General features: G+C 49.8%; 1 protein-coding gene across 1 annotated transcript; it reads right to left on the bottom strand.

Annotated features, from left to right (window-relative positions):
* Positions 1-758: 758 nt before the first annotated feature.
* PRDM13 (PR/SET domain 13) lies at positions 759-15,578 on the bottom strand. The gene is made up of 4 exons (XM_054971503.1): positions 15,435-15,578; positions 12,474-12,605; positions 12,240-12,360; positions 759-2,335 (listed from the first exon to the last, which is right to left on the bottom strand). Exons 1-4 carry the CDS (start codon positions 15,576-15,578, stop codon positions 759-761), a joined length of 1,974 nt encoding a protein of 657 aa, XP_054827478.1.
* Positions 15,579-15,985: the final 407 nt, after the last annotated feature.

Genomic DNA, 15,985 nt, shown 5'->3' with positions numbered 1-15,985 from the left:
TGTCCTTCCTGCGCATCCCTGCGAAGCTCCAGAAGCACGTAGGCAGGCGACATTTTCGCCCGGGACTCATTTACTTGGAATGAAATCGACTGCCGTCGCCCGTGCTCAACAGGCTTATTTAAGAAGCCGATTAATTGCGACAAAGCTTGCTTCCGAGTACGGCTGCGATCTTAACCAGCAGTTGGCGCCATTTCTTTTAATCAATGGGATAGGCCTGGCAGCATCGTCCCCTACTCGGGAGTAACCTTCAATTATTTCATTGGGGCTCGCTCCCAAGTAAGCTTCAGCAGCACGGTAAAGGTCGCACACGAATCGGCCAAACACCAGCCTCTAACATCCTGCCCAAACACGTCCTATTGAAAACGACTGCCAAGTAATGTGTCGGGAAGTATTCGGATTTAACCTCACCGTCGAGTGACCCGCCTCCTTCCTTCCTTCCTTCCTTCCTTCAGTCTCGGACTTGAACCCAGGTGGGATCTGGGACTTCGGAATCCTAACCATGTTTATGCAGAAATAGCCCCCACTATTTTAAGGGGGCTTACTCCCAGGGACATGCGCGTAGGATCTTCGCCGTCCGAAGGAGAGGGACACGCTTCGAAGCCCATTGACCTCAAAGAGTGTCCCTCTGCTTTGGAAGTGAAGCCGGGCTTTGAAGCGTTGGTCTTTCTTTAATAGTGTGGGCCCCAGAGTGTGATGTGACTGAGGGAAGCAGCCGCTTGTGCGGAGGAAGTCCCAGCAGCGCCCAGCCTGCCTCGCCCTCACTGCGAGGGCTTGCCCCTGCCGCCGCCGCCCGAGTCCTGGTCGCTCTGATCGTCCGTGAAGCAGACGTCGACGTCGCTCTCGTTGTCCGTCTTCGGCTCCTGCGGCTCGTAGGCGGCAGCGGCGGCGGCGTCCTGGCCGGGCTCGCCCCTGTCCTCTCCGCCGCCCCTGGGCAAGCTCTGCCCGGGGTGGCGGGACTTGACATGCCTCTCCAGGTCCCGGCGCCTGACGAGCACCTTGCCGCAGAACTCGCAGCGGTAGGGCGTGTTGCCCTCGGCGTGCAGGCGGATGTGCTTGTTGAGGTTGCTGGGGTCGCCGAAGGGCCGCAGGCAGACTTTGCACTTGAGCGGCTTGTAGCCGGTGTGCGTCCGCATGTGGATCTTCAGGCCGTACTTGCGCGAGTACAGCTTGCCGCAGTAGAGGCACAGGTGGCCCGTCTTGGGCTTCCCGTGGGCCGGGCCCGCCGGCGCTGGCTGCAGGCCCTCCAGGCGGCTGCGGCTCTTCTCGGCCGCCAACTCCGACAGCTGCTGCGTGTGCATGGCGATCTCGCGGTCGATGCTGGCCAGGGAGCCCAGCTCAGCCGCGTTGAGGCCGGCGGCGGCGGCGGCCCCGCTGAAATAGGAGACCGAGTCCGGGTACTTGAGGAGGCCGCCGAAGTGGAGCTTGAGCGGGTAGCAGGGGGCGCCGTAGAGCAGCTCGCCGTTGTAGAGCGTGAAAGGCATGAAGGGCGGGAGGCTGCATTCCCCGGCGGCGCCGTAGGGCTTGAGGCCGTCGAAGGGCGGCAGGGCGGCGAAGCGCTCCAGAGGCAGGCCGGCCCCGCCGGGCAGGGGAGGGTAGCGGCTGGCGGGCGGCGAGAGGCTGGCGTGCAGGCCGCGCTCCACGTGCTTGAAGGCCGAGGCCTCCTCCAAGTGCGAGAGGAGCGGGAAGGCCCTGGCGCTGCTCGAATAGGCCAGTCCTGCGGCGGCGGCGGCGGGCGCTGCGGCTGCGTGGCCCCCGCATTTGGGCGCTGGGGGCTGGGGGCTGCCGGCTCCTCCCAGCGGGCCTTCGCTCCCGGCGCGGCCGGGCTTAAGACCGCCCAGAAGCTTGCCAAAGCAGCCGCCTTTGCCCTCTTCGCGGAAAGCCGGGTCCGACGGGGCGGCTTTGGCCAAGCCGGCGGGCTTGAAGGCCGAGCGGGCCCCGGGGTAGAAGGCCAGGCCGTTGCCGCCCGCCGAGGCGCTGCCCAGCAGCCCCCAGAAGTGTCCTGGGCTGCGCCCGGCGCTGCGGCTCATATCCAGGGCGCGCTCCTGCTCCTCCTTGGCTGCCCGGCGCCCGCCTCCGCCCGCCTTGGCCAAGGGCGGCGAGGGGGGCGATTCCCGCTTAATGGCGTCCCGGGCCCCGCCGGAGCAGTTGGGCCTTGCAGTGGCCGGCGCCGATGCGGGCTTCGGTGAGGCGCTGAAGAGCTCGGTCGGGCGGACGTGCTCTGGCCCCAGGAAGCAGCGGCCGTGGCTGAGCACGCAGTGGAAGTGGACGTGGGCCTTGAGGCTGTTGGGGTACTTGAAGGTTCGCCAGCAGTACCAGCAGATGTAGCGCTCCTCGCCTAGCAAAGACACACAAAGCAACAGGTGGTTGGTTAAGACGCGCGGGCCTTGGTGGTTAGTCACCTGAGTGAGGCTGGGTTCTTAAATCCCAAGATTTGGTTGTGGGATTTTTGCTTCCAGTCTAGCTCAGTGTTCAGTCTGTAATCACTTGCTAGCGGCTTTTGCTGCTGCCATAGGGCATAATTCATCATTGCAAACGCTGGGAAATGTATGAATTTGTATTTTACAATATTGGTTTACAAGACGTGCTGGAGAACTGGCGTCTCTTAATTCAGTACTGCCAATGTGGGCAGTCATGGAGCAAGTAAGTTATTTGGGTTATACACCCATATTCTTCTAAAACGGGGAAGGATCAGAGCTCACACTGGTCGCTTCACACGCATCAGCTTCCGGGCCCCATTCACAGTTTAATTCGAACTGTAATAAACCGCTGTCAAAGAATGACCATTTCTATCAAACCTATCAGATCACCAAACCAGCACAGTAAATCTTTGCGATTTCTCCTTGGTGTGGTGCTTAGAAGAAGACAGCATTCAACGATGACTGCTCTTCCTTATGAGGGAGAAATGTGGGGGATCACATCATTCAAGATCTGATTGTAGCAGCTGGTGATGCGATTATGTGGCCATCTGCGCAAGTGAAACCACCCCACCCTCTTTGGCCAAGTACCCCTCTCTGTGTGCGAAACTTGCAGGTTTGTTGTGAGGACAATGTGAAAAGGGTATATTTGTAATCAATCCAGCAGGGACCAAAGCCTGATCTAGGTTAATGATTTGTATTGATGCAATGCAGTCTATCAGAGGGGTGACCCTCCCCCTGAATTCCCTGCCAGGTATATATATACTTCGTGCCCTGCTTTTCCTCCATTCTCCTCTTCTCCATTTTAACCTTACAACAACTCTGTGAGGTCGGTTGGGATGAGAGTGTGTGACTGGCCCAAGGTCAGACAGCGAGCTTCCCTGCCAGCGTGGGGTTTCGAACCTGGGTCTTCCATATCATAGTCCAACACTCTAACCACTACACCATACTGGCTATGTTGTCTAAGGAGGGAAGTGAAGCTGAGAAATAATAATAATCAACGGTGGCCCTCCGAAATCTATGGCTTGAAACAGAACAGTGAGGCGTGTTCTCGGGAACATGTTGCATTGCGTTCGGTGTCACAACACTGGGGCCGAGGTGATCATCCGCAAAACACTGTCATAGTCCCACGAGCCCCTCCCCTCCCTTCTTCGTCTTAAAAAAAAAGTAGCCATCGTGACAGGCGGATGGAAAGGAGGACTGAACGGGAAGGGACTTTTAAACATGCGAGACGCCTATAAGAAATCACAAGAGTTTCAAAATGCATAACATTTGAATAAACAGTGGGACCCTCTTGCTAGAGTTCCAGCCGTGGCGCTGAAAGCGGTGCGGCCAAAGAGATTGCTCAGAGAAGCCTTTGCCTCTGCCGTGGAAGTTTCCGCAGTGAACGAGCGGAGGCTTGCATTCTGATTCAAGCCCGTCAAAATCAAAGTACCCGGGCTTAAGGCAGATCAGCACCAGAGAAATAAGTAACCCTAACGTCTTTTTCGATCACAGTATAAAGTTGAACTGGGAGGTGGTTTCGGGTCGAAGAACTTCCACATTTTGCTTTTAAAAGAACAAGATTCTTTTAAAAGCAAAAGAATAAGATCAGGTAAAGCTGATCTGCCTTTGTCCTTATTGCTGCTGTTCGCAATTGGGGTCAGGGTGTCAAAAATCGGATCTTCCCCTCCCCAGTTCAAGGCCAGTTCTGGTACTGGCTTCAGCCTTTAATAAGTGAGAAAGCGAATATACAAGCTATCTATTTGTAGTGGAATTGCCGATTGCTGATGCAGTTGCTCCTTTCTAAACTCATTTATTTCAGTGGGCTTAGACTGAAGTAACTTTGCATAGGGTTGCATTGTGAGTTTGTTACGGCCAATACAACACAGGGTTTTGTGGCACCTTAGCAAATGTATACTGGCATCAGCGTTTGTGAGACAAGTTTCCTCAGTTGCATTTCCCATTTGAATTTGACAAAGTGGGTTCTGGCTAAGGATTCTGCCTTTTGCCGCAGTACATTTGTCAAGCACTGCTTGTGGTTTCATATAATTCACAACTATTTCGGAATCGTTTTTCAGAATTAGAATAAGGTGACTTTTTTGTATTCTGGTTGGAGCCCAAATTTAGCACAAAGTAAAACAGATTTAAACAAGCACTCACTTGTACTTCTACTCCGAGTTATAAAGGGAAATAGATAAAGCAGATCGAGAAATGAATTCCCCCCACTACACTTTTAGGTGTGTGAAGAAGCAAGGAGATTGGGCATGAAGAACCAAAGTAGCAGTTTGGGGATTAATGAAGCAGGAACTGAAAGGGCACGGAAACCACAGCTGCCTGCTAAGCACTTTTATACCGGTATGTAAGAGCAGTCTAAGTGAAGTAGGCGCCCCTGACTGGCCCGTCTCTGGACTCCAGGAAGAGGCAAACGCGAGCAGCTGTTGCCTGAACTTCTGTGTCCGGCGGCCCATCTGTTGACGTTTGCAGAATAAGCAGCGTATGTCAGAGAGTTGACTCAGCTAAACAAAGGCCAATCGAATGTTCATGAGCCCCTCATTACCAGACCAGACAATATCCTATACGTACAGGGCCATAAGTAATGGGCCCATTCAAAAGACAATCCTCTTTGTGCCCTCCTCCTTAAACGTTTAACATTCCCTAAGGCGGAACAAACTGAAATGGCCTCCGTTTGGCTTCAAGAGACTACGAGGCACACTTTGTCTCTTTTACTTAGAGCATTAGCGAAAAGGAAAGAGAATTATCCAACGATGGATAATTTCATAACAAGTTACTTAAAAATGCTCCTATGTAAAATGGTGGCCGAAAATGGCTGAGCAGCCCTAACCGAGTTTACTAATATGTAGAAATGACCCAATCAAATCGAAAGTCGAAAGTTATCTTGCCTGAACGAAAAGATGATACTGCAATACAGACTCCAACCCACAAAATACAAAAACAGCTTTTCCTTCTGCATAAATGGGGGGGGGGGTAACAATTTCCAGACACGATGCTTTTATATATCAGTCCCAGCAGAAGCATTCTACACATCTTTAACCCCTGTTCAGTATGCCCAGTTTTATATGCTTAACAAAAACGGACGGTTGGGGGTTTGGTTCTAAAAGGAGCTGGCGGAAATATGGTTCAGTCGTTAGTTAAAATGACACAAGCCTTCAGGAAAGGATGCCGCCGAAGCGTAGGAGAGACTGGATAGCTCCTTCTGCGGGAATTAGCAAGGCAAACGCTCTTTCAAAGAGATGAGGAGAGCAAGAATCAACCCGTGAGAACTCATTCATTCATGCAGCAGAAAAGTAAGTCTTTCAGTCGCTCCCCCTCCCCTCCCTTCCTTTAGAGCACTTTAGTGCATAGTGGATAATGAAAGCCCATGTCCAAAATGTGCGTGCGCTTCCCCCCCCCCCAAAGTATGGTTTCTTTCTTGTCCTCCCGATTGGCTTGCCGTGAAGTAGGTGGCCTTTAGAGTGATAAGTCGCGACAGTCTCAATTTCAGCTAGGGGTGGGTGGTACCTCCGTGGTTGTTTCCTTTCTGTCGGGGTCTAACCAGCTTCAGTAATCCTGTTCCTGCTACCTTACACTGAGAGGGAGGCAGGTAGAACGGCTGCGAGGAATGAATAGACGACTTCAGGAGCCAACAAGCCGAGCAATTGGATTGAGAAGCTTTCTCAATGACAAGCTTGTCAAGGCTGTGCTTTCTAATTGCCATCGTTGGCTAACAGTTACCACCCCGAAATCCAAGCTGGGCGCTCTTGTCCCCTCCCTCCCCCTTTCCACTTTCTCAGCTACGATCTATGGAAATGAATTACACCCAGTTGAAACTGCGACCGAGGTGAGCCAGTCAAACACTTTTGTGAGGCCGGTTGCCCTACACTTTCAGTTGTATTCAACCAGCCAACACCTGTTTTATTGGAGGCTGAAGAGCAGACTTTTCCCAGCCCGATTTAAAGCGACTCTTCTCCCAGAGAATCTTCTATTTACATCAAAGAGGCTATTTTTTCCTCAGGAAATTTCTGTAAGATTAGAGTGCCTGCCTGCCTGAGGTTAGTAGGACTGGCCTCTTGGCTCTGAAGCAAGCGTGGCATATTGGCTAGAAGTTTAGATTGGTCTGCAGATTCCCTGGGTCCCGCGCCTGCTTGCCATGTCAGTTTCAAGCAGGCTTCTGTGTTTCAAGAGGGGCTCCTGTGACCAGAAGCAGCTGCCATAAAAACTCTCAACGCCAATGTTGGGTTGGGAAAAAGTTCACCTGGCTGGTGTCTGCCTGCCAAACAGCTGCCCGCGAGCCTATTCTGAGGGAGGAAATGGGCCACCCTACTCCCAATCCACCCCAGGGAAGCAAGTCCTGCTGATATCGTCGGGACTTCCACATATCCAATATATCATTGAAAGGCTGAATTGACTACCACTTTATAAATGGTTGTGATTGAACTAGTGTACTATTGTCTTGGTTGAAACAAGTTATGAAATGCTATTTAACAAAACCCTAAAACGATGCTGGGATGCCATGTTGTAATCCAGGAGTGTGCCTGCTCCGGACCATGGGCTAGGATCCGTCCCAGCACTCCTCGGACATTCAAGGAACTTTATTACCCGTGCTGGAATCTCTGCATTCAGAGGAGGAGGAGTGGAAATCAGGAAGGGAAATTGTGCTTTCAAATGCCTGAGCCCCCTATGGAAACATTAAAATATGGGATTCTAGGGAGACACACTTGAAACCCGGATCCTATTGGGAAGTGCCACTGGTTTCGGTGGGTTGGGGCTCCCTTGGCGTTTTGGTGTTCTTCTGTAATGCTTGGTCTTAGAAAATGGGGGGAGGGATTTCTCCCAACACCTCCTTCACTTCCAAACCCTCACATGGTCATCACAGACATCTATACCAACTTGGAAGATCAATTATTGGATTCCTGCAATGTTTAAGACCCTCCCCCCAAATAAATAGCAACTAGGATGGGGAGGCGTATTTCTGTCTGGGAAGGGGGCACACACACCTTCCTCTAGAGACGCTACTCTGGTCAAATTAACAGCCCCCCAAAGCATGGGAAGAGGACAGGAGGTCAATTCATGGATCTCTCTAGGTATCCTTTAAAATATCTGCAATAAACCAACTTGTACCTACAGGACTAAACCAGTTTAGTGGTCTGGACTGAACCCTTCCCAGCTTACTATTTCTGACATGCAGAAAGCCAACAACACCAGCCCAAATGTTCCGATGTTCTGCCTTCCTTTCACCCCTATCCTGAAGCTTCCCTGCAACAAGCGCAAACTTTTCTTCTCACACTGCCCACATACAGTTCGGACCAGTCAATTGCAGTGTTTAGATTCAAAGGACATTCAAAGAGCGTTGGAGAGCAGCGCTTTACTTTCAGTCTGATCCACAGGCCCAGGTCCTGTAATTGCGGAATCATCCAAAAAGAGACGTATCTAATGTGACAGACTGAATGCGTGTTATCTGGGCTGTTTTAGATGATAATCGCAAGTCGACTGCAGTAACAAAAGTGCTCTGTCTAACAGTAAACTGGCTGTCCCCTGTGCAAAGGAGGAAAGCCACCCAAGGGGGCCACTCACAGACAGACATATTGTGGGACTACATATGCATAAAAATCGAACTCTGTAAGAGCCAGCCTAGCGTGGTGGTTAGAGCGTCCCGCTAGGATCTGGAAGACGCGAATTCGAACCCCCAACTCTGCCATGGAAGTTCACTAGATGATCTTGGGCTAGTCACAGCCTCTCAGCCTAATCTGCCTCACAGGGTTGTTGTGAGGACAAAATGGACAGGAGAATGATGTAAGCCACCTTGGGTCTCCATTGGGGAAGAAAGGCTGAGTATAAATGAAATAATTTTTTTTAAAAAATAACCAAAAGGCGGAGAACTAAAAACATTCTCAAAATGCTGATAGCTATTAATGTTGCAAACTGATTGAACTCTGGAGGAAGAGATATTGAGGGTTTGAATAGGAGTTCCAAATTATTCCCTTCTCCAGCATACGCACAGAATTGTTCCTCGAGGACCCCCAGTAGTTAATATATACATAGCTGATGTAAAACATGAGAGACTATAATAACCGCATAGAAGATTAATGTCCAGAACTACCTCTAATACAAGAATGGGTAACTGTTGCTACTGAATAGCAGTATTGATGGTAACCTTGTGTCCTTTACCAAGGTAGCCACTGGAAACAGGCCAGGCCAGGAGTTTCTATTGTGGATTTTCCAGCAAGCCAAGTTATGATGATTTTTTCGTCCCATCTGAGATATGAAGTTACGATTGACATTATGCTCTGTCTATTGTGCACCAATGGCACTGTCAAACTGGTTAACAACAACAACATTCGATTTATATACCGCCCTTCTGGATGACTCACTCAGAGCTGCTTACAAAGTATGGTATTATTATCCCCACAACAAAACACCCAGTGAGGTGGATGGGGCTGAGAGAGCTCTGAAAGAGCCCTGACTAGCCCAAGGTCACCCAGCTGGCGTCAAGTGGAGGAGTGGGGAATCAAACCCGGTTCTCCAGATTAGAGTCCTGCACTCTTAACCACTACACCAAACTACACTAAACTGGTTACCTGCCTAGGACCTGTTCTCACCAGGTAGGACCCAAGCACTATTCCAATTTGTAGCCTACACCTTTCTGTCTCTCTTGGTGAGGTGGTCCCCACTCATGTATAGATTCTTCTCCGTTGTTTTCCAAACAGCATGCAGAGAAGACTGTCATAGTAGAGTGACTGTAGTCACGGCAAGGAAAGTCCTGGAACTGCAGGAACCCGGCGGGGTGCATCCTCACCCATTCTTGGCCCTGGTTTCCCTTCCCCGAGGAGTTTTCTTGTATTAGATATTTATCATTAATCTCTTGCGTTGTCATTTTTCTCTCATGATTCCTCATTATCAATGCCAGTATTCTGTGCTGGGACCACCTTCCTCTATTATTATTTAAACACACACACACGAATTTCTCAAGGTTTAATTTCTCAAAATTAAAAAAGATACCTTTCGGTATCCGAGGAAGGGAGCTTTGACTCTTGAAAGCTCATACCGTAGAAATCTAGGTAGTCTTTAAGGTGCTGCTGGACCTGAATCTTGCAATTCTACCTACGTTTCAGTAGGAGACAACCTAAGGAGAATGAGAGCTTTCCTGTCTGTAAGGATTTTACTGCACTTCCGAGTCGCTGTATAATAGAAGTTATGGTTGAGCCGCCGTTTGGAGATATCAATGAAACGTTCATGGAGGTGTATTTGCCATGACTTAACTTTAGCGGAACACACATTTCACCTCACCTAGTGGTAGTCTTCCAACTCACTTTAGTCTATATCCCTGACCTGCAATACATAATCTGTACTCTTCTGCAAAGTTACCATGCCAAATGTTGTGTTAAAGGATTGCCCATAATTTTGCTGCAATCGCTAATGCAAATTCAGCCCTTACTGCCACTCCCATCGCCTGAAACTGTCGATCCTGGGTCAGTCCTTGAGCCATAACTGGAGCAAGAGGCTAGCCACCTGATATTCCAGCGACCCTCTCAATTGTTGAGACAAATCCATGAAATTATTGGAGCATGCTCTCCCCTCACATAAACGCATGCACGTATACATCATACCTGTATCAGGTGCACTGAAATTAATGGCATTTCAGAAAAGCAACGCGTTTAAGATCCCAAGGAATTATTTTTAGTTTTTACTGCAAGCAGTAGTAGTAGATTATGGTGAAAAGTATCACAATTCCGCCGTTTCACCCCTAGGCAGGAATATGCAAGTTCAAGCCCATTACAGATAGGAAGTCAGATCTGCAATCCATGTGAATACATCCATCAATTTAAGACTTTATTTGGTGGTGCAAAGTGCCGTCAAGTCACAGCTGATTTATGGCAACCTTGTGGGGTTTTCAAGGCAAGAGATGTTCAAAGGTTGCTTGCCTCTGCGTAGAGGCTCTGGTCTTCCTTCATGGTCTCCGATCCAAGCACTAACCAGGGCAGACCCCGCTTGGCTTCGGAGATCTGATCTGAGCCATCCAGGTCAGGGAAAGTTTGTCTTTATAGTCCTATAATTTAGCTAAAATGCCGTAGTTTGGTCTCACAAATGTAACTTGAGAAAGATCACTTAGCCTGGTGCCATGCGAGTCAATGGATTCAGCTAGCTAGAGCATTCTCTCCCTCCCAGTCTCTGAAATATGCTCCTATAAAATCAATGGAATAGACTTCCGAATAAAAGTGTTTGGATCTAAAAGCTATCGGCTTGACCCCTAACACTGCAACTTAATTCTCATGAGCCGCACTGTGGGTTCCAGTATTAAAAACTGTTTTGGAATACTGTATTGCACCTGGCTTTTTTTCCAGTCGAGGAATAAGTAAGCCTGGTGGAGGGGCGCTTCAAAACGAGGAAAAGGCGCGGCGTTAAGTCCCTCTTCCCCTAGCGACACCGTTATTATCCCTCAAACAGACTTGTTTACAGCCAAATTACCTTTCTGGAGTTCTAATCAGGAACGTGTAATTTGTCTCTTAACGTGCACGGCTATTTGCGTGTGATTATAATGCCACTTTATCTGTAATGGCCACCTAGTAATGGAGAGGATACCACAGAGGCAGTTACATGCCATGCCATCTTTAGCAGACTTACACCCGTAGAAGCCAATGAGCTTAGAAGGCTGTAACTGTACTTAGGATGGCGCTGATAAACGTAGAGATTCAAAAGACGATGAATGGGATGGATGTGTAGTTTTAGCTTGCTTTAATCGAAACCTTTCGGGGTCAACAGAGAGGGGACCAGAAAAAACTGAAGTTAACTGGAAAAGGTATCTCGAGAATGAAATAACAAGAAGCTCAGATCCAAAGTAAAAACGAAAACCGATGGGCTGAAAACCCTGCCAGGGTTCCCATAAAAGGGGAAATATATCAATTTCTGATACAAGTTATTAACCTTTGTTTAGAGGGAGTGGAATAGATCCGGTGACCTGAATCGTCTCACACTTTAAAAGAGGGATAAGGAGCCAGTGAACTTTTCGTACTTTATCCCTTCAGGAATCCCCAAAACGTTCTCACAATAGGCAGGCTTTACGCTGTTACAACTGCATTTGTTGGCTGAAACTAATGCTCTTCTAGCCACCAACAGTGAGCTGCAGCTCCATTTGTCCAGTTTTAAGCCTAGGAATCCCCTCTGCTCTGCTCTCCCTTCCCCTTTAACAAAAAAACTTAAGAAGATTCTAGTGCCTCCACAGAACTTGACTGAGTATTAGGCCTTCTTTCACCTGGTCCTAACTCTGCACGTCTTACTTAGGAGTAAGAACCTTTGACCTCAGCGGGACTTCTTGGAAGTGTGCGTCATTGGTTTTAATAAAACCTTCAACCCAATTGAACACCTCATTTCAGTACGGCTTACTCTCAAGCACAGCATTCAGGATCAACCTCTTAAAGGCTTTAGAATTTAAAAACTGGGAAGAAGGTGAAAGTCACATTAACAGGCACTCAGTTCTAAGAAAATTTACTTCCCATGCAATTTTTTATTTTATTTTTACTGATTTACAAGTTTGCATAGCCTAAAGAGTTGCTTTATTTTAATCCCAGCCTATAAGAAGCAGGGGGTTGCAATCCATAACAACAAAAAGAAGAGAAAATAAGATTACGACCTATACCAGCGAGCAAATCCAAAGGAGCTCAGTTGCAGAGACTTCCGAGCAAACACGTTAAAGATTGGTCTGAGGGGGGGGGGGTCTTGTTGCTATTGAAGCCGAAAGCAAATCGCTCACGGATTTGAATGGAGCGGAATGGCTCTCGGTTGGTTAATATCAAGGGCCGGATTTTTGGCCGCCCGCGCGCCAGTCGCTGACCAAGGTGCTGCACCTACCCTTTTCGTCGTGTGTTGGCGTCGCCGTCGTCGGGATGTCGAACCACTGAGCCAAGGAGTTCGAATACCACACGGTCAGCTCCTCCCCCGGCTGCATGTCTCGTAGCGTCCGGTAGAAAATCTATGCGAAGGGAGAGACAATGTCAGGAGGCAAGGCCAGCCTGGGGCTGAGGACAGAGGAGGCGCCACGCCACCCACAGCCAGAGCCGTAGAGGAGGGTTAGGGTTTCCGTACCTGTCCGCCGGGTAGGTCTGCAATAGCTTCCAAAGTCTGTTCTTGTGCGTGTCTGGCAGCCCGAATTAACCCTATCCATTCCCCAGCAGAGCTCCCGGCTTCGTCCAGCAGTTCCCCTCTCACCATCTGGACCTAGAACACAGGACAACAACGGCTGTCATGTTTACCATCAACCTAGTAAAACAGCCGGCTTATCTTGCTTAAATGGTGCCTACAAAACAACTTTTTAAAGTTTCCAGTTCATTTCCTAGTTAATGAGATCTGCAGCAGGAACTGAGCCGAGGAAGCGAATTGTGCAATTAATTGAAAACGAGTGAAAGAGTCTACGGGTTAGATTCTACCTTCAGTTTAGGGGGGCAATCGTCTGCAACGCGAAGAGATTATTTTGAAAGAAGTTTGAGGGCACTATTAGTATTTTTATTTTGTAACTGACGGGTTCTGTATACGGAGCAAGTGAGGGCGGGACTGGAATGTACATCTTTACTCATAAGTCAGTCTTATTGAGTTTAAAGGGTCTTACTCCCAAGAACACAGGCACAGGCTCTCAGTTCGTAACCTGGTTGACAATCTAATCAGAACTACATAGACAGATGTGCGTCTGTTTGTCCTTTATTTCATTCGAGCGCTCTTCCGAATAATTGCTCTTAGGGCAGTGACTTTCTTCCAGCTGAGGAAATGTTACAGCCGATTCCTTCAAAGTCCAAATAGTTAACTGGGTTTAAGTGGCTGTAGCTGGCAGTAGGATCCCAGCCCCATGTAGGTGGAATGAAGTCCTGTTGGTTTCAGCAGAGTGCCCCTCCTATCACTCCTCTCGAATCAAAACGCAAATCAGCGTAGGCAGGAGTCAGTGTCACTGGCTTTATCCGAGAGGCGGATCGGGCTTTATTGTTTTATATACTGAGGACCTGAAATAACTGGTAGTCTCTTTCTACGCATGTCTACGCCAGAGTAAGTCCAACTGAGTACAATGCACCTTATTCCCAAACAAGTGTGCTGAGATGCGCCGTCCTCTGTTCAAAAGGGTGTTAAAACGAATTAGCCCTGAGCGCAATAATCTCCAACTCCATGGGCCGGTTTAGATAGAACAATCGCCATGTCTGTAATGCAGCCCCGTTACAATCCTTTTTCCTCCTTTGCCTAGGCTGCGCTGCCCCTGCATCTTGGGGCTTATGCTTTAAGCACTTAATGTGAATAATCATAAGGCGATCGAAGGCATTTCCTTTCCCACTGAAGCTTGCAAATGGTCCTGCTGCCTCTCTCCAAACCTTTGCAGGACACTCAGTGATATAATCAGCCTGCTTTTAGAAGGCGCTCCGAAGAAGCAGAGGAGGAAAAAGCGAACCGGAGAGTTCTGTGGAGCCTCAAAATGCGTCTCATCCTTTACAACCTTTTTGGTCATTGGTAGAAAGAGCAAGGGAGGGACGACTCCGCGGAATGACCCGGCAACAACAGGCTGTAACAAAGGCAGCCTAAAGGGAGTCCCCAACGGAGCCAGATGAGAAATAAATTTGAATGGGCTGGCAGAGCGTTTAAAAACAATTAAAGAGCATTCAGCATCAGAGCGGAACAGAAGAGGAGCCTCTGCGCTCAGGGAGAAAGGGGAAAACGTTGCCTTGTGCTGAACTCCGGCTCTAAAGGCCCTGCTACGAATCGTTCTGCCAGGACTGTGCCTCTTGAAGGGCTCCCTTGAGGAGCCAAAGGCAAAGAGCCTCAGTTAGGCTGATCTGCTCAGGTTTGGCACTTTTTTCTTCTGAATTGAAATCCGCTTAATAAGGGGAGGGGGGAACCCCTCTGCTGGAAAAGTGCTGATCTTTCAGAGACGGGATTATTCCAGCCGCAAGGTGCCTGAAAGGGTCGCCTCGAGTAGGCCTGGTCGAATAGAGCTGAATAGGAGTGAAGGAGGCATTTTTAGGATGACACTAAATCTTGTCGGATTCTTCACTGGGCCACCCTGGTATTCTCTTGTCCACGTTGCTATTGGTTTATACAGGCTCCCCTTGCATTTCGTGGCCTTGGGTCGAGACTTGGTCTTTGGTTCTCGTGTGTATGTACCTGCCTGCCAGGTGAGGAACGCTTCGTGCACCTGCTGAAGCGGGCTGTGGTCCATTAAAGCGTATGACGCAACGAATCTCTTCGGTGTCACCAAATTCTTGCTTGTCTTCAGCATAATAGTCTATAGCCCCCTCTTTGGAAATCGCATTGGGATGGATGGTTGCCAGTTTCTCTATCAAATTAGGGTTTGTCGCTTTAAAAAAAAATCCTGTAACTGGATGGCAAAGTTCACTTTCTCTGCTAGGAACGTCTAGATTTGATTTCACTTTTGTCCAAGTTACTTTCCCTCCTTCTCCTTAAAAAAAGTATTACAAATGAATCTAGAAAAATTCAAAAGAGGACATCCATATCACTAGAACATGAAGAGGGAAAAGATGAAGGCATTAATTTCAGGAACTGACGGAAATCGTTCACAGAATGGATTTGAATCCTGCATTCACCGACACTGAGGCAATTTGGGTGGAAATTAGCCAGAGAGGGAGACTATTTACTCTGAAACCCAGGCTTTCATCCCTAATCCCAGCTCCCGGGTGCGAAAAGAACCAAGCAGCCCCCGACCCTCTGCTCCCTCGTCCCTCTCCTCTTCCGGATCCTCTTCCCTTTCAGCCCGAAGCCCTGCAGGAGGTCCGCTCAAATGCGGACCAAAGGCGGCAATCTCACCGCCACGACCCGCAGAAGAGCCGGAAGGCTGCCTATCCTCGCAGCCTCTTGGTTGCCCAAAACTTAGTCGTCTTGTGTGGACACGCTGCCCCTAACCCCTCGATGCTTTTCGGGTGATTGGACGGGAGGGGGCCCCGGAGCAGCTCTGGTCCCTAGCCAGGCTTCCCCCCACCGCCACTTTCCCTCCTGACCCCGGGTTTCCTCCGTCTCCCACCCCTCCCGGTTGCCTCCAAGATGCGGGAGCAATACCTTTTTCTTGGGTCCCGGCTCCCTGCGATCGGACAGGTACTTGCCCAGTTTGAAGGTGCCGGACACCGGGCCCAGGCGCAGGCCAGCTGGGATGCAGCTTTCCGCCGCGACGCCGAGGGCAGGCGCAGTCCGGCTAGGTTGCATCTCTGCCTCTGGGTAAAGCCTGGGCGAGGAGGAAGGCGCCCCGGACTCGCCCAGGGTTGGAGTGACAGAGCGGGAGCGGGAGGCTGAGCCGCACCGGCGCTATCTCCGCCCGCAGAGTGACGCGGCCGGGGGTGCGCGCCGCCTTTTCAGTCGCACCACGCGGGCTCTCCCTTGGCACGCCGGTGCTCCGGGCGCCCAGTTGGGGCGGTGAGAGAGTTTGGCTCTTGGAGCAGCTGCCGAACCCATCCGAGAGGGTCACATGGAGCTTTTCCCTGTCCTCCCCCGCAACGCATAATCAAGGGCTTTTTTGAATGGGGCAGCCAACAATGGCCCAGGCGACCTTCCCATTCCTAAAAATCCAATTTGTCAAGGGCAAAGAAAAGCCCCTGGTGAATCAAAGGTCTGGA

This window comes from Eublepharis macularius, chromosome 1, assembly GCF_028583425.1.
Source record: "Eublepharis macularius isolate TG4126 chromosome 1, MPM_Emac_v1.0, whole genome shotgun sequence".
Lineage (NCBI taxonomy): Eukaryota > Metazoa > Chordata > Lepidosauria > Squamata > Eublepharidae > Eublepharis > Eublepharis macularius.
Note: the sequence above shows the minus strand (reverse complement) of the source record. Positions and strands in the feature narration are given on the sequence as shown.

What these genes read in the sequence shown, in the direction of transcription:
- PRDM13 (XM_054971503.1), bottom strand. Translation starts at nt 15,578, where the DNA reads ATGCAACCTAGCCGGACTGCGCCTGCCCTCGGCGTCGCGGCGGAAAGC. An exon ending in CAGACCTACCCGGCGGACAG is followed by an intron (nt 12,361 to 12,473) that starts GTACGGAAACCC and finishes CCCTTCGCATAG; the next exon opens with ATTTTCTACCGGACGCTACG. An exon ending in GCCAACACACGACGAAAAGG is followed by an intron (nt 2,336 to 12,239) that starts GTAGGTGCAGCA and finishes TGTCTTTGCTAG; the next exon opens with GCGAGGAGCGCTACATCTGC.